This window comes from Macrotis lagotis, chromosome 2 (genome assembly GCF_037893015.1).
Source record: "Macrotis lagotis isolate mMagLag1 chromosome 2, bilby.v1.9.chrom.fasta, whole genome shotgun sequence".
Taxonomy (NCBI): Eukaryota; Metazoa; Chordata; class Mammalia; order Peramelemorphia; family Peramelidae; genus Macrotis; species Macrotis lagotis.
In genome coordinates, this window is record NC_133659.1 from 162,936,468 (window position 1) to 162,963,956 (window position 27,489).

Consider the following 27,489-nt stretch of genomic DNA (forward strand, 5'->3'; position numbering starts at 1 on the left):
AGATTGGAAGTCCCTCAAGAGGAAGTCTGTTTTATCCATTTTTGTATTTCCCATAGTACCATGCATGTTATGTTTCAATAAATATTGGTTGCATGAATGAATGTAGATAGCCTGCTTATAGCATCTTATGCAACACTCCCCCTTCCTCCAAGGACTTACCCAATGTTGCAGAATCATAGACATTCAGACATCAAAGGTAGCCTTGCTCTTCTTCCCCCTGCTCTCCCTCTCCCACATTACCATTAGGAAATAAAGATCCAGAGAACAGTATGGTAACTAGCTAATTCTGTGTCTGTAACAACAATGTAAAACTGAACCCAAATCCTAGTGTATATGGGATCATAGATAGCTATTTTATATGATTTTCTTACCTCCTCAGCTTTCACATCTGAGACAAATATATCATTTATCTTGAGCTCCTTATAGCTCTGCCAAGGAAGGAAAATGACTTAAGTTCATACAGTGGTTAAAGCCAAGATAAGAATTAGACCTCCTAACTTTTAATCCAACATCTTTTCTACCACGTCATGCCTTCTACTCTTGGCTGACCAAAAGTCCCTTGTGTCTGCTAGCCACCATTATCCATCTGCCACTGACATTTCCTCCTTCATTTCTCTTCTCTGAAGGGAACCTAGTGGAGTACATTCATATGTCCTCCAACAGAGAATCTGCCTATATTGCTTTCTCACTTGGGGTTTTGTTCTTACTTCCCCAAGCTTTCTCTTTTCTAAATTTCCCAGCTCTTTGGCCATTTTGTTCTTAATACCTACAAAGTAGTTTAGGGACAGTATAAACTGAGCAATTTTTTTGAGATATTTATTATTTGGTTTCAAGATAATCTTCACCCTGTGGACCCATTATCCATCTGTCAGACTGAGAGTCCCCAGAAAGTGGGGAACTATTTACTGTGATTGTAACTGGGTTCATACATACCCAGCTCAGTTAATAATAATTATGTTATGATGATGCTCATGTAACAGCAACTGTATTGCAGCTAAGGGCAGGAAGATAATTGCAACAAGAAGCTTTACATTTTATCCCAATGACAATCATTGCTGTTATTTTATAGCTATTCTTTAAGTAGAATAGGAGCTAAGGAGAAGCTTGTTGCCATCAGAAGTGGGATGTCCTATTGCCATCAGCCCTGTGCTGTTGCAACAAAGGTCAGGAAAGGATTGCAACAGTTATAGGGTCACTTTATTTGCAACAAGTTGTTAGTTTTCAACTGAGACAAAGATCAACAAACTTGTTGCAAACAAGAATGTGTATTTTACTGCAACGGGATCTTGGACACTTTGGAGCAAAGTTTACATAGAGTGTGCAGCCGCAAATTCTGCATATCCTTTTTGCTCCAAATGAAAAAGAAGCTAAGAACTAGGTAACCAAAATGCCTCATTCCTATCGAATTTGCGCTTTTATTCTGATTGCAGTGAAAAGTGGATTGCTTTGTTGTAAGGAAAAACCCTGACACTGTTGCAACAACAGCCAAGATTTACTTTTGAAACAAAGATGCAGAACCTTATGGCTAGCAAGAAATCAGATACTTTGTTGCAACTAAACCTGGCCACTTGTCACATTATAACAAAATTATAATTTGCGGGGAAAGAAACCAAATGCACTTATGGCCACAAGAAAGGAGGCACTTCATCAGGCTGGCCTGTACCACTGTAACAAAGGCAGAGGAACTTGTTGCAAAGCAAACCTGGATCCTTTTCTTACAAAAGGAACCTAGACACTTTTGCATGGACACTCTGTATCATCCTGTTGAAACAAATCGAGAAACTTGTGACAAGGAAAAACTGGATATTTTTGCTATATTCAAAGTCAGAGTTTGTTCTACATTTAGGTGGCGACTTCACTGTAAACTTGGACTTTTATTACATTGAAGACAAGGATATAGAGTTGTTACTTTTAGGAAGTTTTATTGATTTCTTTTGTTTTTATATTAGTCATTTCCTGATGTCCTCCCTCATTGCTAATTGAACCCTTTATTCAACAATGAAAAAAACTTAAGCAAAATCCACAAAATAATCTAAAGATGTGTGATATTCCCTACCCATAGCTCTTTTTCTCCCCCACCTCTCCACTTAACAGAGAAAGATTCTCCCTCTTCTTTTCTCAGGGGCTAAGATAAATTATAGTTATGCAGACTGATTATTGTAGTCAATGTGATTGTTATTCTTCTGGTTCTTCTTTCTTCATTCTGCCTCAGTTCATATAATTCTTCCCATGTTTCTTGGAATTCTTTTTTATTTCTTAGAATGTAGTAATATTCCATTATGACCTTTAATTTAGGAAAAATTTATCTTATTATGTAATTTTAAGATTTATTTTTCTTCATTAAGGTTATGATTTCTCTCTCATCACATTCAACTTAGATCAATGTACACCATGGGAACAATGTAAAGACTAACAGACAGTCTTCTGTGGGGGGTGGGGGGAGGGAAGCTAGATTGGGGAAAAATTGTAAAATTAAAATAAATAAATAGATTTAATATAAAAAGAAAATTCTCATAAATATTGTTTGGACACATACCACAAAATTTTCAACATTGCCTCATTGTTGTAGCTTTAATGAAATCATTGATATATTTTCTGAAAAAAATATTCCATCATGTTAATTTAACAGTTTATCCAGTCAATTCTCTCATCACTAGGCATCTCTTTTGTTATACTTTTTAAATGCCACCCCAAAGTGCTGCTACAAATTTATATTTTTGCCTCCTTGGACTATATAAAGAATTTTTTCAAAGGGTGACTTTTCTTGATATGGGTACCTCTTTATAATATTACTTTTTGGTGGGAAGTTCTGACTGATGTCTTTGTTTTTCAAAACTACAATCACTTCTCTCTCTATATATGTCTCTCTTATATAACCCTTTTTTGTTTTTTTGTTTTTATTTTTTTAATTAAAGATTTTATTTATTTTGAGTTTTACAATTTTTCCTCCAATCTTACTTCCCTCACCCCCCCCACCCCTGAAAGCAATCTGTCAGTCTTTACATTGTTTCCATGTTGTACATTGATCCAAATTGAGTGTGATGAGGGGGAAATCATATCCTTAAGGAAGAAACTTAAAGTATAAGAGATAACAAGATCAGACAATAAGATATCAGTTTTTTCCCTAAATTAAAGGGAATAGTCCTTGAACTTTGTTCAAACTCCACAGTTCTTTATCTGGATACAGATGGTATTCTCCATTGCAGATAGCCCAAAATCATCCCTAATTGTTGCACTGATGTCCATCAAGGTTGATCAGCACCCCTATGTTGCTGTTAGGGTGTACAGTGTTTTTCTGGTTCTGCTCATCTCACTCAGCATCAGTTCATGCAAATCCCTCCAGGTTTCCCTGAATTCCCATCCCTCCTGGTTTCTAATAGAACAATAGTGTTCCATGACATGCATATACCACAGTGTGCTAAGCCATTCCCCAATTGAAGGACATTTACTTAATTTCCAATTCTTTGCCACCACAAACAGGGCTGCTATGAATAGTTTTCTACAAGTGATTATAACCCTCTGGTAAGAAAAAGTCAAGCAAAACCTATCCACCAAAGTGATCTTGTGTGTAATATTCCTCACCTATATTTTCCAACCTCCCTTTAGAAAGGAGAGAAGTATGTTTCATTATCAATGTTTCCCCAAATATCTTTCTTTCCAACAATTAGGAAGTATCTGGCAAACCCAACACTGTATAGTTCATGTATTTCTACTCTTGATTGTAAGTAAACTTTTCTTTTACCCCTTGGACTGAAGTCTAGAATACTGCTGGATATTCTTTGGAAAGAAGGGGCAAGATAGAAAAAAAGTCTTGACTCAGGGGTGGGGAAACCTGAATGCCAGGTTTATTTCTAAGTTTATTCCTTGAGCAAATCACTTCATCTTTCTGTTTCTTCCCTTTTTTGATAGGATTATTATGTGGCTAAAGTAATTGAGAGTTGAAAGGACTTTTTAAACCATCTAATCCAATCTATATATCCCTAGTATTACCAAGCATTTGATTAGTCTTGGTTTGAAGAGTTTCTAGAAGGAAAAATCCATCACCTCCTGAGGCAACCCAGTCCATTTTGGAGTAGCTTTAAAATTGTTAGGAAGTTTTTTCTTGATATCAAGACTAAACCTGGTTCTTAGTAGCTTCTACCCATTGCTCCTGATGTACCCTCTAGGGCCCAACAGAATGAATCTAATCTCTCCTTTATTTGACAGCCCTTGGCTGATTAACAAGAACTCTCTTCTCCCTTCCTCCTCCTCATTTTCCTCCTCCTGATTCTTTTTCTCCCTTCTTCCCTCCTTATTTTTATTATCCTTTTCTCTTCTCTTCTCCAAAATAAATATCCTCAGTTCCTTTACCTGATTCCCATACAACATGGATTCAAGGTTCTTCATCACCTTGGTTGCTCAACTTTGTACCCTTGTTATGGGTGTCAAAAGTTTCAAAGAACCATATTACTATTACTTCAATTTAGAAAGCAAACAAATCAAACTACTCTGAAAATCAAGTCTAGGATTTCATGGAGCAGACTCTTTCTTTTGTAGAGGCTGAAGCTAGGCCTTGCTAAACCCTGTGCTCCCACCCCACCCTGGATTTCCAGCCAAGCTTAGGAAATTTGTGAAGAATTACAGGTTAGCCTGGAAAGGATCTCAAAAATTATCTAGTCCAACCCCTTTATTACAGAGATGAGAAAACTGAATCCCAGAGAGATGAAATAGACTTGACCAAGGCTACATAGTGAGCAACTGGAAAAACCAGGATCTGAAAGTCTCTCAAGACCTTCTCTCAACTCAGTCCAAATCAATTGTAAAGAATACCTTAATAAGATTCAAACACATTTTTCTATTCATTTAGCAAAGCATTTAGGTGATGATTATTATTATTAGGGTTTTTTCCAAGGCAATGGGGTTAAGTGACTTGCCCAAGGCCACACAGCTAGGTAATTAATTATTAAGTGTCTGAGGCCGGATTTGAACTCAGGTACTCCTGACTCCAGGGCCGGTGTTCTATTCACTGTGCCACCTAGCAGCCCCTAGGTGCTATAGTAAATACCATATGAATACTTATTCTCTTTTCCCCTTCACTGCTGGGGGAGATAGAAAGTTTAGATATGACATTGTCTCTTCCCCTCAGGGATCTCACAGTGAGGTGGAGAAATTGACATACAGAAAACTATTTCTAGGTTCAAATCCTAACTTTGGGTGACCCTCTTTGCACTTCAGCTCTCTCAGACTATAAATTAGAATCTGAGTTGGTAATCATTAGCTCTTTCCTTGTGAATATAATGCCATAATTACTTTTCCCTATCTCACATTTTAGAAAGTGAAGGTTCAAAGAAATAAAATTACTTTCCCCATGTTATCCAGATAATTTAGAGTGTTTTCGTTCAGTTGTATCTGACTTTTCATCACCCCACAATAGTTTTCCATTTCCTTCTCCAGTTCATTTTACAAATGAGGAAATTAAGACAAATGACTAAATGACTTGTCCAGGGCCACACAAACGTCTGAGGACAGATTTTTACTCTGGAAGATTAGTCTTCTTTGACTCCAGATCTGGCACTCTATCCATTCACCACCTAGCTGTCCTAATTCATTTGGATCAATAGCGTGGAAACAATGGAGACTATCAAGACTGCCTTTTGTGGGGGGGGGTAAGTGAGATGGGGGGGAATTGTAAAATTAAAAAATAAATAAATTAACATCATAAAGAGAAATAGTCATCTAGAATATCCCATAAGAAGTGAGAACCAGGGGCGGCTAGGTGGCGCAGTGGATAGAGCACTGGCCCTGGAGTCAGGAGTACCTGAGTTCAGGTCTGGCCTCAGACACTTAATAATAATTACCTAGTTGTATGACCTTGGGCAAGCCACTTAACCCCATTTGCCTTGCAAAAACCTAAAAAAAAAGTGAGAACCTACTTCTCAGGAATCTGCCAACTTATACTTTGGGAGGGTTTTCAAAGAGGTCTCTAGACTCCAGAGTCCAAAGTCTCTCCCTTTCTCTACCTCTTGTTCGTCTATTGTTGCCATATCTCTCTCTAATTTCAAAATAATCTTAGACTGTAAGCTTATCAAGGGCAGTCAAAAATATTCTATTTTGTGTCCCTCCTCCCACGGTCAGGGTTGCATTGTGCTTGGCAAGAAGCAGGCACTGAATAAACATGAAACAAACAGGGAGAAGGTAGAAAATTTAACAGCAACAACAAATGGTGATGGGTTCTGCCTTCGGTTCTTTAACCATAATGCAATCCAGGTGGGGCAGCCAACGAAGCAGGCCCTTTGAGCCCTGGATTCCCTCCCCTAGTTATCCAGCAGAGCATCTGTCCACCTTTCCTTTGCTATCCAGCTAAGCTGCTGCACACAAAGCCCAATCGTTGTGCTCGGCACTTCACTCCTCCTGCCTGGCCCCCGGGGTCCCCAGAAGCCTAGGGTTGGGAAGGCGGGCAGGGAAAGGCTCTAGGCATCGAGTGGCCGGTCGCATCGAACCGGAGCCTGAGGCCGAGGGCAGGAGAGGAAGGGAGAAGTGGAAAAGGGAGGGAGGAGGTAAGGGGAGGGAGGAGGAGGAGGCGGAGTAGGGACTGGAGGGAGTGGGGGGAAGAGGCCTCGCTCCGAGGAGGGAGCAATTGAATTTCAAACACAAACAACTGCATGAGCGCTCACCCACCTCCCGGGAGCTAAGGACCCCCATTCGGCGGCCCGCACCCCCTTGCTGGAGGCGGAGAAGGAGGAAAAGGCGCGGGGAGCTGAGTCTTGGGAGCCGGGGCCGGGGGGTGGGCGCCTGTTTCGGGGCAGGGGGGATTGCACGAGGAAGAGGAGGGGGCCCGCACGGCGCCTCCCCCTGTCCCCCTTCACGGTAGCGGAGTCAAACTTCAGCTCTCTTCTTCCCCGGGCCCCCCCTCCCGCTCCAGAATTGAGTTTGGGGGAGCCACTGGAACCCCCAAGATGTCCCGCTCCAACAGACAGAAGGAATACAAATGCGGAGACCTGGTGTTCGCCAAAATGAAGGGATACCCTCACTGGCCGGCCCGGGTAAGGAAGGAAAAGCATGTGCGGAGCCGCTGGGGTCGGGACCAGGGTTGGGGCCAGGCCGGGCCGGGCTGGGGGAGCAGATGGGTCCCGGAGGGGAGTGCGTGGTGGGGGGGGGCGGGGAGGGAGGGATAGGCCACGCTTATGCCCCAGCCGCCTGGTTGCATAACGCGGGCACTAGCACATTGCACCCGAGGGGGTGGGGGCAGGGGACGCCTGGGTCCCCGATTTTACCCCCTCCCCGCCCCCATCACAGCCGGGTTCTCGGTCTCTCCACCTCCGTGTTATATAATGGTCGGGGCAGCTCGTGGGTCGGGGCAGCCAGGCCTCTCTGCCCAGGGACCGGGTAGGACTTGGCGGAAGAGAGAGGGGAGGGGAAAGGAGGGGGCGAGCACCTGGATCAGAAAGGCTGAGGGCCCGATTCAAAGTATATGTATGTAAGAGAGGGGAACTATGACCAGGTCAGTTTTATTCCCTTTCCCCGAAAGCCAGTGTCCCCCTCCCCAGGCCCCATCCTGGTCAGTCTCTCCCTTGGGGCAGTCTCGCCAGCTTGTCTGCCTCACTTGAGGGGCTGGCTCAATCCCTCTCCAGAAACTCCTCCCACCCCCGGAGATGAGAGATGTAACCTACCCTATATCCCTGCTCTCTTTCACACCTCCATTCTGGGGTTCCCCTCCCCAGTTCCCTGTTTCGCTCTTTCTGTTTCACTCACAGCACCACCACCACCGTGAAAGGGAGGGAAAAGTGCCTAGGCCAGCGTGTGCGTATGCGTGTTTGGCAGTGGGAAAAGAGTTTGCTTCTACACCCTGGAAAACTTTGGGCTTGGGAGTGGGGAGCCTACCTGACTAGGGAGACAAATTGGAGAGAAACACTCCTCCCCACCAACCCCCCAAAATCCTAATCTAGGAGTCATTGGAGAGATCTGGGCAGCTTCTGAGACTGGGGGTTCATGGGAGAAGGGAGCTTCTTTGTCGTGGAGGAGGGAGGGGGTGGTTGCTCCTCCCTCCCAGGTGTGTGCATCTCCCGCCACAACCGTCCTAGTCTCGACCATGTGGTTGATCGCCACACTGCCCCTCTGCTTGTAGTAGGCCCCTGGGGAAAAGGCTGGGTTGCTCTCTCAGTTCTACCTTGGGCCTTCCCTCCCTCTGCACCTGTCCAGGTGTTCGGGGGATAAGAAGGAAGAATGAAAATCAAACCTAGTAGCTAAACTCTGTTTCTTCAAGTTGTGCCCTTAGAACTTAAGTGGAAGGTAGGGAGGGGGTTGGGAGGAAGAGTAGGAATTCAAATTAAGGAGAGGGAGGGGGGAGGGGGATACAGGAAGGAAGCAGGACTAGAGATGAGGGAGTGAGTATCCCCTACTGATTTTTTTTTAAGATTTATGTTATTGATCACTTAGAGATAGTAAGGGGGTGCCTTTATGGTACCTTAAAGGACTCTAAGGAAACTCAAGATTTCCTTTAAAATAAATATCAGAAAAAGGGATCAAATGAAATTGGAGAAGAATCTTATAGGAGAAAGTCCACTTAGGGGACAAATGCCAATTTATTGGAAAAAAAAGAGTAGAGAGGGGGATTTTTCCCTCTACTTGTATCTCTGTGTGTTGTGTAACTAAGCCCTAAATATTAGATGTTTGAAGTAAGGGAGGGGGCTATTATGTGTTTGTTAAGTCTGGAGGATATTTATTTGTGCCAATGACTATACCTGAGAGGGAAAATCTATTATGTTTAGGGGTGTCTGAATGTCCAAGAGGGAGTCTGTGTTTATGTGTGTAGGGGCAGGAGGGGATGTCTATCAGCGCAATCTACTTCTTTTTTTCAATCTGAGGGATTCTGCCTTCCTCTAGGTGTGTATGTTGGGGAGGGGTTTTCTGTGTTTGGGTCTGGGGGTGGGTCTTCTAATTGTATGGGTCAATTTGGAGACAGGGAAAGGAAAGGTGAGCACATGATGGGGGAAGTCTCTGTAATAACAATAATAGCTAATTTTGTTTAAGATTTGTAAAGTATTTTATATATGTGGTCCCATTTGGTCCTCATAAGAACTCTTTAAGGTACGTTTTGTTATTCCCATTTTACAACTACAAAAATTAAACATAGGGGAAGTTAAGTGACATGCCCATGGTCACAAAGTCTTTAGGTATTATAAACTGGATTTAAACATAGGTCTCTTGACTCAAAAGTCCAGTGATCTATTCCATTTCATCACTTGTTCCACTTTGTGTGTGGGGGGGGAAGATAAAAATAGAGGGGGGAACTCTCCTTATGTATGTGTATCTGGAGAGGGAGAATCTTCTGTGTTTGCATCTGGTTGGTAGAAGAATTTACTTGTGTCTACTGAGAGGGGAGGGAGTCTGTGTGTTCCATGGTGGTCTTCCAGTCTCTTCATCTAGGTGTTAGGGTGTCTTCTTGTGTTTTGGAGAATATGCTGAAGGGAGAACATGTGTGTCTCTGCTGGGGCTCTGGGAGTGTCCTTCTTGTATCTGCTGAGAAGGGAGGGAATCTCCCTGCCTGTGTCTGGTAGTGTCCAGGTAGTTTTATGTGTTTGGGTTGGAGGTGGGGAGTTTCCATGAGTGTGTCTGCTGGAGAGGCCAGCAGAACATCGATTATGGTGTGTCTGTGTGTGTGTGTGTGTGGCTGTCTGTCTGTCTGTGTCTGTTTCCTGGCTTGGGAGAGAAGGGACAGGAATCATGGTCAGCATCTGTTGGCATGTTTGTGTATGTGTCTGGAGGGAGGGTGTTTACAATACAGATCCAATGGGGGGAGATTATTGGTGTATTTGCTTGGGAATAATGCTTCTTATATGTTTCAGCTTCAGGGAAGAGTCCATTTATCTGTTTATCTACTGGGAAAGGAGGAAATCTTCTGTGTATGTATCCCTATATATATGTGTCTGGCAGTGGTCTGATAGAGTCCTCTTACAGATTCTCCTAGGAGGAGTCTCATCATGTGTCTGTCTGTCTGTCTGTCTGTCTTCTGGGGTTGGGGGAAACACCTTGTGGGTAGGTCTTGGGAGGGTGACCTTGATTTTTGTGTACCTCCTTTGGGGGGGAAGGGTATTGTAGTATGTGTTTAGGCTGGGAATCTTCTTGTATGTCTGGAAAGGGATTGTGGTTGTGTTGGAAATCTTGCTTTTATATTTTTTGGGGGGAAACTGAGTGAGAGAGAGAGAGAGAGAGAGAGAGAGAATGTGTGTGTCTGTCTGTCTGTCCATCCCCGGGTCTACTAGAGGGTGTATATGTGGAAATCTGTGTTTCTTCGGGGGGGGGGTTCTCATTTAATGTATGTGGTATCTGCTGGGGTGGTAGTCCCTTTTTTTGTTGTGTATGTCTGCTGGGAAGAGGATCTTGTATGTGTGTCTCATGGGAAGCAAGCCTATGGCATGCCTGAGTGTGCATTCGAATGTCTGTCTGCTGGAGGTGGCATCTATTTCCTGTGGGAGTAGGGACCTGGAGAGTCTCTAGGTCCTGAACTTCCTGGCCCTTTTTATAAACCTGAGCCACACCCTCCTTTTGGCCTTTTAGAGGACTATCAACCAAGCCTTTGATCTCCTCAGGAAAGTCCAGGAGGCCTCAACCCCAAACCCTCTCCCCAAAGACTGAAGATGTTCTGAATGCTGTATATAGACACATTTTATGACTCTTTCATGCATTTTACCACCCTACCCACTCCTCCGTGTGGAGAAAGGAAGATCTAAGGCACCAGGATCATGGGCACATATGAACACATGTATGTGGGTAATGTGGACTTTAACCTATCCTTTTGATCCAGCTGGCATCTTGGTCCTGGTGCCAGAGCTGCAGTGGGCCTGCACAAGCACCAAATACAGCACTCCAGGTTCCAGTTCCTACAGGGGAACAAAGTCCAGAGGCTAGGCTAGGGGCACCATGAAGGAAGTGGCCTAGACTGGAAGAGATGCCTGCTTGGGTCCCCTTATGGAACTGAGGGGAGCTTGAAGAGGGCTGAAATCCCAAACATCTATTCCTATTGGTGGACTTGGGGAAGAGGCCAGTACTTGGTTCTATTTGACATAAGACTGGGGCTTGGGATTAAAGAATGGGGAAAAATGAGGTTCACTCTTTCCTTGTTTCTATTCACCTCCGATCCAGTTCTGGTAAGAGGATGGGGAAGGGATGGGCCAAAAACGATTACAGGGTTCCATAATCTAGCCCTACCCAGGCCTCAAGTCTGGACCTTCCAGATAGGGTTATGTGGGAGCAGAGAGAGCAGATAGGAACTCTAGCTCTCCCTGTCTCCTCCCCCTTGGGAGCCTGTTTTACTAGTGTCCAGAATCACCCCCTTTTCTGACAGATGTATGTTGAATGAATGAATATGAATACAATGAATCCTCTTATTCTTATCTGTAAGATGTTTAAACTGAATGATCACAATGCACTAAATCTAGCTCTACATACAATGATTCAGTCATAGGTATGTGATGTGGAAATATTACATGGAGTTGTCGCTAGGAGAAATCTCCCAGTGTAGCAGAGAGAACGCTGGACTTTGACCTGGGTCCCAATCCTGTTTTTAACACTAATTATGTGACCCTGTACCTGTCTCAGTTTCCTCAGCTGTAACTGACTTTCTTCATCTGTAAAATGGGGAAGTTGGGACAGCTAGGTGGTGCAGTGGATAGAGCACCAGCCCTGGAGTCAGGAGTACCTGAGTCCAAATCCAGCCTCAGACACTTAATAATTACCTAGCTGTGTGGCCTTGGGCAAGTCACTTAACCACATTTGCCTTTCAAAAACCTAAAAAAAAAGTCATTAATAAAAATATGAGTTGTTAGAATTATAGCTTTATCCTAAGACTGGGACCCCAAAGGAAATCAGCTCTCTTGGGAAACAAGACTTATTCATGAAGCTAAATGACAGAAGCAGAGAGATTTAGATCTTGAAAGAACCTCAAGGATCATCTAATCCAATCCTGTCATTTGAAAGATGAGAAACATTCCAAAGAAATGGAGTGACTTGTGTCATGTTCCAGGGACATCAGAGAGCTATAGACTTTTAGATGTATATAGTATAGGACCTGGACTCAGGAGTCTTGGGATTGTTCCCTAGCTATGAAACTTCATAGCTCTATGATCAATCTTTTTACTTCTTTATAAAATGAGGTAAGGCACCAGGGTATAACAGATGGAGGAGAGATTGCTTTAGATCAGGAATCAGGGATCAAGTACTGCCCCTCACATTGTGTGATCCTGGACAAGTCAACCTCTCCTTTGTGCAGGAACTGTCTTTTACCTCTTTTTATATCCTCATTGCTCAGCACTTAATATATGTTGATTGACTGAACTACATTGATAGAAGGATTTTTCTCATCCAAGAGGGAATTTGCTATTCCAATAAAAATCATAGCTCTAATGCCTATCCTTAAAATGAAGATAATATATTATTTACCTCACAGGATAATTGTAGAGAAAGTACTTTGTAAACCTTCAAGTACATTGCTGGTGTTGTTATTACTGCTAATAAGAGAAGGTACCTCAGAGATGTAATTGATTCTAACCCTTCATTTGGAAGTTACAAAGTGAAAGGGCAGAGTCAAAATGCCTCTTTTATTTAAAATACCTTTACTGGGGTTGCCTGGAATCAACTTAGTTATGAAAAAGGGAGTAGAATTTTCTCAATCTTTACTCATAATACTTCTAGATTTAGTAGAATAGGGCTGAGTTGGGCCCTAGGAGTCCAGATAGTTCCAAATCTTGGTTCATCTCTAATCTGAAGAATATCTAGGGCAAGCAAAAGAGGTCAGAATAGTTAAGTTGGAGATTCCCCATACAGCCTCAGATGCTGCTTAGCTGAGGGACCCTGGGCAAGTCATTTAACCATTGTTTTAGTTTCCTCATCTGTAAAATGAGTTGGAGAAGAAAATGACAATACTCTCCAGTATCTTTGCCAAGAAAACCCCAAATGGGGTCACAAAATGTCATGCTTGACTGAAATGACTGAATAGCATAGAGTCCCCAGAGAAAGAGAAGGTGGTGGGTGAATGGCTAGCTATACTTCTTAAAGGAGATTAGTACTGTTTACTAACTCATAAGCATTATCATCATTAACTTCTTCAGGGATCTCTAAGCACTTACACTTCTTTACCTTTATACTTATCTCTAACACCAAAACTCAGTGAGTTGAGTGTTTGTATATGAAACCTGAATTCTTGGTATGATCACACAACCCAGATTTAACATTTTTTTTCTGTCCCCTTTCCAGTTCTTGCTTGTACACACATCCATGGTGTCTGTCTGTCTGTCTCTCTCTCCCCCCCTCTCCCTCCCTCCCTTCCTGCCTCCCTGGCTCATTCCCCACCTTCTCCTCTAGTCCCAACTGTCTCTTGCCCCAGATTTTCCGGTTCCTGGGTCATATTGAACCTAGGCCATTGGGTGTGTCAGAGTGGCATCGAGCCAGTACCTATTTGGGTTCTGTGTCCCTGGCTCAGCCCTGCCCCTCTCTGGGCCCTCTCAGGAGCATGTTTAGTTTTAAAGACTTTAAAGATTTCTCAAGGGAGATTGTGTAGGCTCAAGGAGGTCTCTAGGTCAGGGAAGAGCTGTTTGGGGGGGGTCCTTTTATGCCTACCCCCACAATCATTGAAAGTTTCTGAGCACCTATAAATTCATCTTGGAGGTCTTCCTGAACCTGGACCTGAGGTGCCCCTGAACCTGGTAGTCAAAATAAATAAGGCAAAGACAGTACTTCATAAAAATTATGGAATGTCACAGCTGGAAAGGTCTCTAAAGATCTAGTATATTGTAATTATTGTATAGAGGGAGAAACAGATCTTAAGAGGGTAGGGATAGGAAGTGGGAGAACCAAGATGCTCTGAGCTCCATGTCGTATTAGATCAACCTTGACTTCAAACAGGACTTGGGAATATCTGAAATAAGTACCTGGTTTGGCTAGCTATAAATAGCTTGATGGCTTCTTACTTCCCCACCTTCACAAGCCCAGTGTGTGTGTTCTGGGGGGGAGGGAAGTGTTGGAGGCAACTAGGAGAATATGGGGGGCAGGAGACAGGGTCTTTTGCTATTTGCTTGGGCTCCACCCTGACCCATTTAGCTCTGACTCATCCACTCTGAGTCACCCCCTGGGGTTGAAGTCAGTGCTTGAGATTCAGGTCCTTTGGGAGGAGGACTATATGTATATGTATGCATGTGAATGTTCATATGTATCTTATGGGGGGAGCTCCTGGACCCGAGGTCCCACTCATTGGAAGAGCACCCTTGATTCTGAATGAGAGGAAATATTCTTCTGCAATATGAAGAACTTGAGGATAGACTACAGAGAGGAATTTCCTCCTTGTGAGTGGCAAGGAAGACTAGAATGTAGAGGTAGAAAGAGACCTTAGAGATTGAGTCCAACTCTGTTTTACAGATGAGGAAACAGCACCAGAAAGGTTAAACAACTTTCTCAAAGTCAGTTAGTGGCAGAACCAAGTTACAAGATTGCTTCCTTTGGACCTTAACTCTTATTCTCTTTCCTTTCTTTGTATCTCTAGTGCTTAGCACAGTGACTGGCTTGTTGACTGCCACACACTTTACCCCTACCCCTTGCCCCTGATGGATCACAGTGAGAGACTGGGATGTCTGTCTTCTGAGAAAGACAGAAAGTGGGAAAGAGGATCTTACTTCACTCCAACACACATATACCAAGAAAGTGCATTCTCTATGGGGGGGGGCATATGAGAGGAGAGAATTATCCCTTAGGCTATGGGTGCCCTGGCCCTGAGTACTCCCTTCCTCTTTGGTCCTGCCCTTTCTTTGGATGGAATCTGGGATTGTAAGTTTAGTGTCTTGAATCCTTTCTATTTTTAATTTCTATTCTTTGTTTTCCCTCTTCCCCCACCCCCAGGCCTGGGCAACTGGATGCCTGGGTTCTTTGCCATGCTGTGTGGCTTTGGGGAGGGGAGTGGCTGATCCTTTCTAAGCCAGTTTTCCGGTGGGGGTGTATCTTTTGCGTGGGCTCTTATGAGGGAGGTGTGAGTTTTTTGAGATCTCTGGAATCTGTTGTGATGGAAGTCTCAGGCCTTTCCTTGACTCTGACCCATAAATGGCTGGAGTCACCATGGTAGTGACGGGAGGACACGTGGGTGCCTGCTTCCTGGGGAGACCCTCCATATTCTTCTTCCTTTCTTGTGCTCAGTGAGGCCTGTATATCTGGCCCTTGGACCTTAATCTTCACCCCTACCCCCAGCCTGGTTTATAGTTCCTGAAGCTATATCCAGAAGGAAAGGCTGGAACCCAGGGCTTTTGCTCATACTATCATTTGTCTGCTTCCTATGATCTCTAAGCACTGGTGTTTCAGATTTTGCTTCTTGTTGGCCCCTCAGGGTGGGAACACTGCTAGTAATAGAGCCCAGGTGTCCTGGATGGGGAATTCTCCTTGCAGCCAGGTTTAAGGGGTCCCGTGCTTTTCTCCATGTCGGGAACCTTTGGGCCTCAACCTCCCTGCTGTGGTTTGATGGAGAGGACTCAGGTGTCCGACTCCAGGCTAGAGACCACAGGAGTGAGGAAAGAGTTTTGTGCAAGTGGCCCAGTATCCCCTCCCCCCCTTATTCTGAAGGGCCAGTGGGGGAGGGGTGGTCACATTCCTGGTTGCTGAGTGGCCCGGGGGCGGGGCCGGGGCCGGGTTGTCATGGAGACAGGGATTGTGTGTTGGGGGGAGAACCTGCCTTTCCACCCCCCACCCCCACCCCAAGCACACGTGCATGTGAGAAGGACCACGTTCTCGAGTTCTGGGCTGGGTTGCTGCTTTGCCCCTGGGGGAGGAGGCAGCTGGGGACCAGGACTTCTGCCCCGGGGAGGAGCTCTGGATGAGACACATGGTGGGGGGGAGGTTGTGGTTTAAGGAAGCAAGGGTGGGGAGGTGGGGACAACCCAAGCTCAGATTAAAAGAAACAACAAGACCTCTTTCTTTGAGTTTAGATTATTCTATTTTTTTTTTGAAGGGGCACTTTGTTTGCCTTTGCAAGAGATGTCTCCCATCTCTCCTGAGGTTCTTTGTAGGTGCTTTCCCTGCCCTATATCTTTCCCTTTATTTCTTTCTGCTGCCTTTGTCTATCTGTCTGTGTTATTCACACCTTCGGTCAGCTATCTGTCCTGTTTCCCCCACCCTGTATCAACCTCTGGGTCCTCAAGCAACATGGCTACCAGCCTCTGTCCGGCGGGAAGCCAAGCTGCTAGTAGTGCTGCATGGGCTTCTGGGAAGTGTAGTTTCCCAGATCTGGTAGTCTGCTCTGGATGGCCTAGCCCAGAATCCTGAGAGCTAGGCTGGGCTTCATGCTCCTTCTACCATGAGGCCTACGCACTTCTCCAGTCTTCCCCTTCCTCCTCTCACATTTGTCCACATAGTAATCACATCACACCTTTTAATAACAACCTGCTAGACCTTGGAGATTAAAAGTAGGAAAGGGAAAGAGGTATTGTTTCCTATGACTAGAGTTAAGCTTTATTCTTTCCAGAGGGACCTGGCACAGATGTTTATTTCCAGTGCCCCAAGGAGGTAGAAGAGAACCTAATTTGGAAATTAGAAGATCTAGGTTTTGGTCTCGGTGCTTCCAATATATATATATATATATTTAGCTACATGATCTTGAGCTTTACTGTCTTCATTTAAAGAATTATGGCTCAAATAATGTATCTCAAAATTCACCTCCTCCCTCAAGCAGATATCTTTAAGACTTAGATAGGAGGCTGAGCCACCAGGTTCATGTTCCCTTCTCCTATTCCCCCCACTCCTACCCAGATCGATGAAATGCCGGAGGCTGCAGTGAAGTCAACAGCCAACAAGTACCAAGTTTTTTTTTTCGGGACCCATGAGACGTGAGTGAGGTTTGGTGGGGAGGGAAAAAGAGGGAGAGATGAGAGGGGAAGGAGGGACTGGAGAGGTGAAAAGACAAAGGGTTGTAGGGTAGCTAATAGGACAGAAGGATGATGGGGTAGGGAAAAAGTACAAAGAGAAGAGAGGGGATGGTGTCTCCCTCTGCATGGAGACAGCCAAGTAGAATGATCTTGCATTTTCTCCATTTCTCAGTGCATTCTTAGGTCCCAAAGACCTCTTCCCATATGAGGAATCCAAGGAGAAGTTTGGCAAACCCAACAAGAGGAAAGGTTTCAGTGAGGGTCTGTGGGAGATAGAGAACAATCCTACTGTGAAGGCCTCTGGCTACCAGGTAAGCCCTACTTCTACAATGAGAACTTCCAAGGATGGGAAGTATTCACTTTTTTCAAGGAACTGCTATGAGAAAAAAGAGCCTAACTGATATACACATGAAGGATAGACATAAGGACTTCTGGTAGTAATATTGAATGGAGGAATTGTTAGCAGAAGAGGAGGGAAGGAAGGGATAACAAGAAAGAACATGGAGATGAAACAGTTTATTTAAAAGCTCAGATGTAGAAGGAAGGGTAAGGCGTTCAGGCAGGAGTTAGAACTCTGAGGTCCTAGGAAAGGAGAGACAAGAGGTACAGAAGGAAGGGGCAGAGGGTGGGGATTGATCGCATCATTTCTGTCTTGGTGAGGGTAGACATTAAGGTGAGAGTGAAACAGTATTTATATTCAACACTTTCTACTTCATCTCATATCTAATCAGTTAACAAGTCCAAAAGTAATACAATGTTTCTGGCATCTGGTTATTCTTATCTAGTCCTGCTACCTCAGGTCTTCATTATTATCCATCTTAAATGACCGATGTTAGCCTCCTAACAGATCTTCCTACAGTTTTTCCTCCAATACAATCTTCTTATTACAGACATTTTTTTTAATTCATATATCTAATCTTGTTACTCTTATTCACAAACTCTTATGGCCTCCTCTTGCCAGTAGACTAATGTTCAAAGTTTGACCTGGCATTTGAGGCCATCTACCATCTCTATATAATGGATAAACATTTTTAAAGCATCTACTATAAGCCAAAAGACAGTCCCTTCCCTCAAGGAGCTCAAAATCTAATGGGGAAAAAACAGCACATGATAAGAAATGGCTACCCTGGGTCACTTTTTTTTTAGGGTTTTTTTTTTAACAAGGCAAGGGGGTTAAGTGGCTTTTTCCAAGGCCACATAGCTAGGTAATTATTAAGTGTCTGAGGCCGGATTTGAACTCAGGTACTCCTGACACCAGGACCAGTGCTCTATCCATTGTACCACCTAGCTGCCCTTGGGTCACTTCTTTAAATGGAGGAATTCTCCACTGTCCACTTTCCACCTTCTCCAATGTTCTGTTTTTTAGGACCTAGTCTTTAAGTCTTATCCACCTATTCTACTAGAATGTGAGTTTTTATCTAGGGATCTTATCCAGCTCTTATTCAGGGATGTTATCTGAATTTTGTATTTCTCTGCATGCTCTTATCATAACAGGCATTTAATGAAGGCAAATTCATATCAACACATATTCATTAATTAATTAATTGGCATGTAGTGGGTGCTTTAAAAATGTTTGTTGATTATATGGAGATGATGGATGGCCTGGAATGCCAGGTCAGACTTTGAATCTTAATCTTCTGGCAAGAGGGGGCCAAGACAGTTGTGAATAAGAGGAATCACAGTACTATGTGATAGAGGCTAAATCCTTTCCCATAAGAGGCTTACATTCTACTGAGTGAGTCCATGTGATATAACAGGTAGAGTGATAAAGAGTAAATGAAAAGTAACAAAGTTGAAATGAAGAAAATTTTAGAAGTGAATCCAATGAATCTGTCCAAGGTTAAAATAGAGATTTGAGGAAATAACTCATCAAAGAGCTTCCTGGGAGGTATTAACTGGATTGGTGGGAAAGGAAAGTTTATAATAGAGGGACATGCAACTTAACCTAATTCTCCCTCCCCATCAAACCATCTTACCTGATGATTTTTCAGGGATTTAGAAGCAAGATCTCCTTTTAAACAAAGACAGGGTAGAGGAGAAATTGCTCAAAGGAAAAGGAAACAGTTGATCAGGGAAAGAGGCATACATAAGAAGTCCTAAACCTGGGACCTACTTCTTCTTGTTGCTCCCCCCCACCAGCCATCCCAGAAAAAAGGCTGTCCAGAAGATGCTGAGCCGGAGCGAGAGGTGTCGGAGGGAGATGGAGAGAAGAAGGGCAACACAGATGGCAGCAGTGATGAGGAGGGAAAGCTGGTGATTGATGAACCTTCAAAGGAAAAGAATGAGAAGGGAGCACTGAAGAGGCGAGCAGGGGACTCACTGGAGGTAACACATCTGTATTACCAGTTACCTGGGATACACTCGAGCTCTCCCCAAAGTTCAGAGGCAGATTTCAGCTCAGTATAAAGAAGAAATTTCCAGCTAAATCTATTCTTTTTGTTTGTTTTGTTTTTGTTTTTATAAGGTAGTGGGGTTAAGTGACTAGTAAGAATCAAGTGTCTGAGGCTAAATTTGAATTCAAGTCCTCCTGACTCCAAGGCCAATGAAGTTAGATCTATTCTAAAGGATGAACTATTTCAGGAGCTAATAGCTTCCCCCTTATAGGAGTTTTTCAGATGAAAACTTGTTAATTCATTTATTATGACTATATATGCTTAGGCATATGTTATGTTATATTGTGATAAATATTATGTTATAGTTAGCACTGATAAAGCTCTTTGAAGACAGATACAAATCTATCTCAGGTAAATGTGTGTGCACAAATATGTGTGTAAAATTTGATCCTCATGGCAACCTTGTGAGGTGGTTGCTATTTTTAATCCCTATTTTGCAGATGAGGAAACTGAGACTAAGAGAAGTTAAATTACCATTACTGCATGCTGCTTCTTAGGGTTCTTCCACCTTTGAGGTTCTGGGAATAGGAGGTAGAAGAAATTGGTGAAGGGAGTTGATGGGAAGAAACCTGTGTGGAAGCTCAGAAAGTCCTGAGCTTGGAATCAGGAGACTGAATAGATCCCAGCTCCTTCTTGTATGATCTTGGGCAAGTTAACAGCTCTGAGCCTGTTTCTTCGTCTATAAAATGATAATAGTTTAACCTCACAATGTTGCTGTGAGGTAAGATTAAATGAAATAATGTACCTTCAGGTGTTTTGTAGAAGTATATTATTTTTCAAAATCATAACTAATAATAAAAGGGAAGATTTGCAGAAAGTGAGATGGGAATGGTCATGAATGAGGTTAGGAATGAGGTTAATCTGGGGATGAACTAAGGGAAATAGACATTTGTAAAAATCCCTTTAACCTGATTTTTGTATCTTTTTTCATTCCCTTCCCAACTCTCCCCTCTGCCCTCCTCAATTGAATTTAGGATTCCCCCAAACGACTTAAGGAAACCCAGGACCCTGAGGGGGAGGGGGATGAGAAAGAAGAGCTGGCCTTAGAGGGAGAAAGAGCCCTTCCCACTGAGGGGGAGAAGAACAGTGCCCCTTCAGAGCCAGGCCCCGGCCGGGGTTTGACTGAAGAGGAAGATGAGGAGGAGGAGGAAGAAGAGGAAGAGGAAGAAGAAGAAGAGGCTGCCAAGGAGGAAGGCCCTACCCAGGGTGTCAGAGATCACAAAGAGAGGTAAATGAGTGAGGGACAATGATGTAATCGCCTTCTTAGGACCCTTCTCAGAGATTTCTTTTGCACATTGTCTCTTCAAACTGAGAATAGGAACTATTTTATTTAAGGGATGAGACCTAGCACAGTTAGTATGTAGGTTTTGGAAATAATCAACAAATATTTATTGCATAATTATGATGTACCAGGCGATCTCCAAACATAAGAGAAAGTAAAGGATGGAGACAGTCTGCAGGAAAGACTTTCCAAGACCTGGAATAGTATACATTAGCATGTGGGGATTTGGAGGGGAGAGGGGAATAACCTCTATCCTTAGATCAGGAAGGAATTTCTAGTGATCTGTCTCTGAATGGCTGAATGGATGTGGGGAGGGGATATATCCTGTTCTAAAAACAGCTTGTATAGAGTATGAGGGAAGATGGCTCCAGTGAGCTGGAAGAGAATGGACTCAAAGTAACTCTAATCTCCCACTTGTCTCCTGCAGCCTGTAGCCGACAATGTTTCCAGAGGAGCCCCCACCCTGTTCCTGCTGCTGTCTGGGTGCTATCGGGGAAACTGGTCATTGCCTGCAAACTGGGAACCCCCCCTTCTCCTGCCCCTTGTCCCTGATACCCTGACATCGGCAGCTCTTTCTTTCTCTCTCTTTGAGCACCCCCTCCCCATTCTCCCTTGGGCCCAGCCCACATTGGGTAAGGAAGGAAGGGATCAGGGCCTGGCACTACTGTCTCCCACCACTCTCTTTGACCCTTTTCTACTTGGCAGTGGAATGCCTTTCCCCTCTCCTGAGTCTCAACTCCTTCCCTGCTATTCTCATTGCCCCCCAGCTCTGATTTTGGGAGGACCCAGTTTTGGGTAGGGTGCTAGTTTCTGAAGGTTGTTATTTCAGTGGGGAGTTGGTTGGGGCTTTCCTGGACTGGTTAACTTCCTGACCTTTTCCTCAGCCTTTCCCTACCTCTACCCCCATCCCTAGAAAGATTGGTGAGTTAGGATGTGAGTTTTGGAATGGAAAGGATGGAAGGTGGGTTATAGAAAGGGAGCTACCCAAAGTCTGGGAGGAGGGCACATTATGTGAGGAAGGGGGCTGTCTCTTGAGAGAATAATCTCTGCCCTCCACCCCTAATCTATCATCCCCATGCCCTGGGATGATCTGCTGATTCAGGGAAAGTCTGACAACTGGAGTGGGGTTAGGTAGGGAAATAAATACTTGGTGATTGGTCCCCATTTCTGCTTCTGGTACCCTAGAGCCACTCTGAGAGTGACAGTTATACCTTTTATTGTTTCTAGGGTTCCTACCTTGGGGTACTGAGGGTTTAGTAAGGGGTAAGGGCAGTCCTTTAGTAGGTTCTTGGAGAAGATGGCCTGGGAAAGGTTTAACTGTATTTGAAAGATCATCTCCTGTGAGGGGGTGAGAAATTGCCCTTCACATTGCTATCTATTATTCTCCTTCCCTTGGTATCATAAGTCTCCCTCCCAGAGCCCAACACCTGGGAAGAATTTGCCCCAGTGAGATGAGGTGGGGAAACTTGGAATTAGACCCCTCTCCTTCACTCCTTCTAATCTCTACCCCCTGGTGCTTCAGGCCCTCCATACAGGAATATTTATCACCAAGGCAAAGAAAAAGTAAAGTGGCATTTTTTAGGAAACATTTTTAATAAAAAAAAATTACAAAAAAAAATTTTAAAAGATTCCCTATTCCTCCATACCCCTCTTTTCCCCTCTCCCCTTTCCCTGTCTGTCCAGTTCCTCTTCCCCGACCCTTACTTCCCCATCTCCATCTTATCCCCCCACCCCCTACTGCTCCACCTGGATTTTCTGATTTGCTGGAAAGGTAGATGTCTTATTTGGGGTTTAATGACTTTCTTTTTTTGTAGCTAGGCTTTGGTTCTTTTCCTCCTTGTGTCTCTCTTGTGTTTCTTCCTCTTTCCTGGTGTTTCCCCACCCACCCCAAGAAATAAACCCATTCACCTTGCTATTATCACCAGATTCAATTTGTAATCTACAGAGAGAATAAAAAGAGGGGGGAAAAGTTCCCTACCCTTCCCCAATAATCATCTCTCTTTCTCTCTCTCTTTTCTCTCTCTCTCTCTCTCTCTCTCTTTCTTTCTCTCTTTCTCTTTCTTTCTCTTTTACATCTTCTCCCCTTCCCCACAGCCTCCTCCTCCCCTCTCCCTGGGCTCTGATGAAAAGTTGCCGACTGTAGCTTTGGAAGTTTAGCTCTAAGAACCAGTAGACAATTTCAGTTCTAGGACAATAAACCTGTTGATTATTATTTGGGGCCCTGACTGGTTCTGTTTTTTTTTTTTTGGTGGGGGGCATTGGGGAGCAGGCTGGGTATTGGTTCTCCTCCTCCCCTTCCCTGACCTCAGATTTTTTGGGATTTAGGATCACATGAATAACAACTTGGCTGGAGCTTATATACAGGCCATCTTACAGAATTTGAGTACTTGGGTACTGTTTACTAAGTATGTACTTTACTGCCCTAAACAAGTCCTACTGATCTGATATATGGCATTGCTTTGACTGTGACTAGGGAAGCATACCATGAAGGATCTTTTTTTTTTTAGGTTTTTGCAAGGCAATGGGATTAAGTGGCTTGCCTAAGGCCACGCAGCTAGGTAATTATTAAGTGTCTTAGGTTGGATTTGAACTCAGGTACTCCTGACTCCAGGGCTAGTACTCTATCCACTGTGCCACCTAGCTACCCCCAAAGGATTTTTTAAAAATATTTTTGTTTTTCCAACTACATGCAGCCATAGTTTTTACCAATCGTTTTTTTCAAGGTTTTGAGTTTTACATTTTTTTCTCCCTCCCTCCCTCCCTCCCTTCACTTCCCCCTCTTCCTTACAAAAAGCAATCTGGTATAGACTCTACTTTTAAAACCATGGTAAAACAATAGATTCATATTGATCATTTTGAGAGAGAAAAATCAAATCCAAATGGAAGAAAGAAAACATTAGAAAAAATGACATAATACTTAAAACAACTTTTAAAAATTGAAAACAATATGCTTTGGTCTTCATTTAAACTCTACAATTCCTTTTCTGGATATGGTTGGTATTTTCCATCATATGTCTTTTAAAATTTTCTTTATTTATTGTACTGCTGAAATGAAATAGTTGATCATCATCCCATGATGTTGTTAGTGTATATAATGTTCTTCTGGTAGAAAGATCCATATAGCTCAACACTTTTACTTTTGCAGTAGAAGAATAGGAGGCCAGGAGGAGGGGAAGTATATCATCTAGGGTCACATGGGGAGTTTGGTAAAGAAAGGACTCTTAACTAACATATACTCAACTCTTATTTAAGGTGTTTTTCTCATCAGCCCTTCAGTCTTGTTGTCATCCATAGACCAAACTGTCTAAAAAGACAGTCTCATCCCTAGAATATTAGCCATCTGGAAATGAGGCATTTTGATCACAGTGACTTGTAAGAACACTAAGGTTTGGAAGGGTTTTCATTTTTATCAATGGGAGGGGACAGCTAGCTGGTCCAATGAAGAGTATAAGCCTTAGAGTCAGGAATATGAGTCCAAATCTTGTCTCAGACACTATGTGACCCAAGGGCAAGTCACTTTACCATTGTCTGTCTCAGGTTCCTTTTCTGTAAAATGAAGATAATAGCAGCATCTATGTCCCAGGGTTTTTGTGAAAATCAAATTAGATAACATATAAAACATATGGATGTTCCCTATTTATGTAATTAAACTCAGATTCCAGATCTTTCATAGTATTAAGACAATATACAATGAACACTAAAGGAAACCTTGAATGGGGAAGAACAAGAATATGGTCTGCAGGTGGAGGGGGTAGTGGGTATGTGGAGGAAGGACCATTGAATCATGAGAGTCTGAATATACCTTAAAAGAATTCTAGCAGACCTATTTAAACTGAAACACAAATTCCATCAACAAGGACTCAATCTAGTTTATATTTGAAGACTTGGTGATGAGTAACCCACTGTAGAAGTAATCCATTTAAAAAAATTTTACTTAAGGCAATGGGCTTAAGAGTGACTTGCCCAAGGTCACACAGCTAAGCAATTAAGTGTCTGAGGCTGGATCCAAACCCAGGTCCTCCTAATTCCAGGGCTGTATCCACAGCACCACCTAACCACCCCAGTACATTTCACTTTGGGACAGTTCTAATTCAGCAGTCTATATTCTCATCCTGATTTTCAGTACTCTGACCCTCCAAAAACGGGCATTTGTCAGCGTCCTTAATATAATCTGATGAAGGCCAAACATTTAGAGCAGGACTATTATCTTGCTCACTTTGGGCACTTCCTCTGTGTAGCTAAAGATTATACCATACCTCTTCAGAATGTTAGTGGATCTGTGATTCCCCCTGCCCCCCACAACTCCCTCAGTTTAGGTAATCTCCACAGATACAAATCAGAACCTATCTCAGCCATGTTATTGCAATGCACATCTTTCTTTTTGCTATTCAATCAATTTTCCATCAATTTTTTCATAGACCCATTTAGAATTTTCTTTTTTTTTAGGTTTTTTTTTTTTGCAAGGCAAATGGGGTTAAGTGGCTTGCCCAAGGCCACACAGCTAGGTAATTATTAAGTGTCTGAGACCAGATTTGAACTCAGGTACACCTGACTCCAGGACCGGTGTTTTATCCACTGTGCCACCTAGCCGCCCCTGGAATTTTCTTAACAAAGATACTGGAGAAGTTTGACATTTCATTCTCTAGTCCATTTTACAGATGAGGAAACTGAGGCAAGAAGGATTAAATGACCTACCCAGGATAACATAGCTAGTAAATGACTGAGGCCAAATTTGAATTTGGGAAGATCAGTCATCTTGCTTCCAGGCCTAGTATTCTATCCACTGAGCCATCAACATACCTTTAAGCATATATATTTTGTGCAAACCAGAAGGCTTCTGTTATCTTTTATTCTCCCTATGTAACCAGCTCATCTCCTCTTCTGCACTTACATCTCCTTGATGACATCTATTTTTGTATGTTCTACTGATTCTCTTTTTCATCACAATCATGCCATCCAAATTCTCCCTTTTGTCAAGGAAAAGTCAAAGTGACGTATCTGATTGTGCATACAGTAATCTATCATTTTCCCCTACCTTTTGTAGTAAGGGAGGAGGTATACTTTATTATCTGTAGGACTTTCACTAGTTTTTCCATTATTCAGAATTCAACTTCCTCTTTGCAATATTTTCATTAACATTTTATTATTATTATTTATCTTTAGGCTGTTTCTATTCAGACAAAACTTTTCATGTTTCTCTAAATTGTTGATATTATTGCTTACCGCAATAATATTTCATTTCATCCTTTATCTTAGTTTTTTCAGCCATCTCTAAGTTGATGCTGTTTTTGTTTCTTTGCTGCCAAAGAGTGCTTCTGTGAATATTTTGCTATTCATTGGTCCATGGGGGTCTGTCTTTGACTTTCTTAGGGATATATGACCAGTAGTTAGATCACTGGGTCAAGGGGTATGAGCAGTTTAGTCCACCTCCCCCACTCTTTTTCACTGAAACGGAAATCCTAAGCAATTTGCAGCTAATTTATAGGGCATCTGTATAGCAATTTTCCAGTTCCCTTCCCTCCATCTTTTGACATCTTTGCCAATTTGGATAATGTTAAATGAAATCTCAGAGCTGTTTTAGCATGTATTTCTTTATTAGTCTTTTGGAGTATTTTTCCTGTGATCATTTAAGGTTTTTAATGCTTTTGAACACAATTCATATCCTTTGCACACATCTTAAGGAGGATTGCCTTATACTTTGTATTTGTGCCAATTCTTTATTGCTTTGGTTATCACATTTCTTCTGGTTAATACATTTTACAAATATTTTTCCTTTTTTTATTGTTTCTCTAAATCTGTCTTCATTGATCTTATTGGCCAAAGCTTTTTTAATTTAATGTAGTAAACATTTTCTATCTTATCTTTTATGATCTCTGTTGCTTAGTTAAGAATTCTTCCCTAGGTATAATTGTAAAAAGTACCTAACCTTGTTATTTTTTTTGCTATTTTTTTAAAGAAAGATTTTATTTATTTTTGTTTTACAATTTTACCCCATTCTTGCTTCCCTCCCCCACCCCCTACTCCCCACAGAAGGCATTCTGTTAGTCTTTACATTCTAACCTTGTTCTTTCAATTTTTTTTTTAATGATGTGGTCTTTTCTGTTCAAGTTTTGTATCTATTTGGGCCTTATAGTGGTGTAAAGTGGTATAAAATCTTGATCTAAGTTTAACTTCCAGCAAGCTACTTTATAGTTTTCCCAGAAGTTCTTATCAAAACATCCTTTGCCTAATAATTTATTTATCCAACCCTGTGCTATTCTTTTCAGTTGCTTCTGTCTCTTGCTTATCTGGTCTGTTCTACCAGTCTGCTTTTTGATTGCTTAGCCAGTACGAAATAATTTTGAGACTTATGCACTGGAACACAGTTTGAGGTCTGATAATGAAGATATCCCTTGCTAGAGCCTCCTTGTACTCACCAATTCTGTCACTGGCCTTGTCAGTCTCCTGTAAATGTGATTGATAGGTCTTAAGGATCTTTATGGGAGAGGAGCAATTTAGAACTGTTAAGTGCTGCACAATTTTCCAAATGTAACCTGCCCTATATGTGTATGTGTGTATTCATGAACTAAAAAAGACTGGCCATCCAACTGCATGTCATAGCCTAGACCTGTGGTGTCAAACTCAAATAGAAACAGATTCTGGCATCATATAAGCTTAGAAAAACCACAATTAGCATCTATATTTTATTGTATTTTTGTTTTATTTTTAAAAACATTTTCCAATTATATTTTAATGTGGTTCTACCTGCACTTGGAATTGTGCTTGCTAGGGATTTGACACCCCTGGTTTAAACAATAGGTATTCTTCATCTATTTTGCTTTTCTTGTACCAATTGTTAAGTCAGTCTCTTGGGTCTTGGAGGAAGACTTGCAATATTCTGGGAAAGATTACATTAATTTTTGGGTCACATTGTCACATTTTGACTTATATTAAATTGACT

General features: G+C 42.6%; 1 protein-coding gene across 2 annotated transcripts; it reads left to right on the plus strand.

Moving 5' to 3' along the window:
* The first annotated feature begins 6,431 nt into the window (after nt 1–6,431).
* On the plus strand, nt 6,432–22,761 carry HDGF (heparin binding growth factor). 2 transcript variants are annotated; one of them, XM_074223188.1, is made up of 7 exons: nt 6,432–6,536; nt 6,902–7,022; nt 16,759–16,835; nt 17,047–17,185; nt 19,014–19,199; nt 20,242–20,495; nt 20,977–22,761. In XM_074223188.1, the coding sequence occupies exons 2-7, from the start codon at nt 6,936–6,938 to the stop codon at nt 20,981–20,983; spliced, it is 750 nt and encodes a 249-aa protein (XP_074079289.1). In that variant the 5' UTR covers nt 6,432–6,536; nt 6,902–6,935; the 3' UTR covers nt 20,984–22,761. The 2 variants fall into 2 exon arrangements, with proteins under 2 accessions (XP_074079289.1, XP_074079290.1); XM_074223189.1 differs by lacking the exons at nt 6,432–6,536; nt 6,902–7,022 and adding an exon at nt 15,815–15,838.
* The last annotated feature ends 4,728 nt before the right edge of the window (nt 22,762–27,489 follow it).

Coding starts and splice junctions, on each gene's coding strand:
- HDGF (XM_074223188.1), top strand. CDS start 6,936: ATGTCCCGCTCCAACAGACAGAAGGAATACAAATGCGGAGACCTGGTG. Junction 17,186..19,013: donor TGAAGGCCTCTGGCTACCAG/GTAAGCCCTACT, acceptor CCCCCCCACCAG/CCATCCCAGAAAAAAGGCTG. Junction 19,200..20,241: donor GAGCAGGGGACTCACTGGAG/GTAACACATCTG, acceptor AATTGAATTTAG/GATTCCCCCAAACGACTTAA.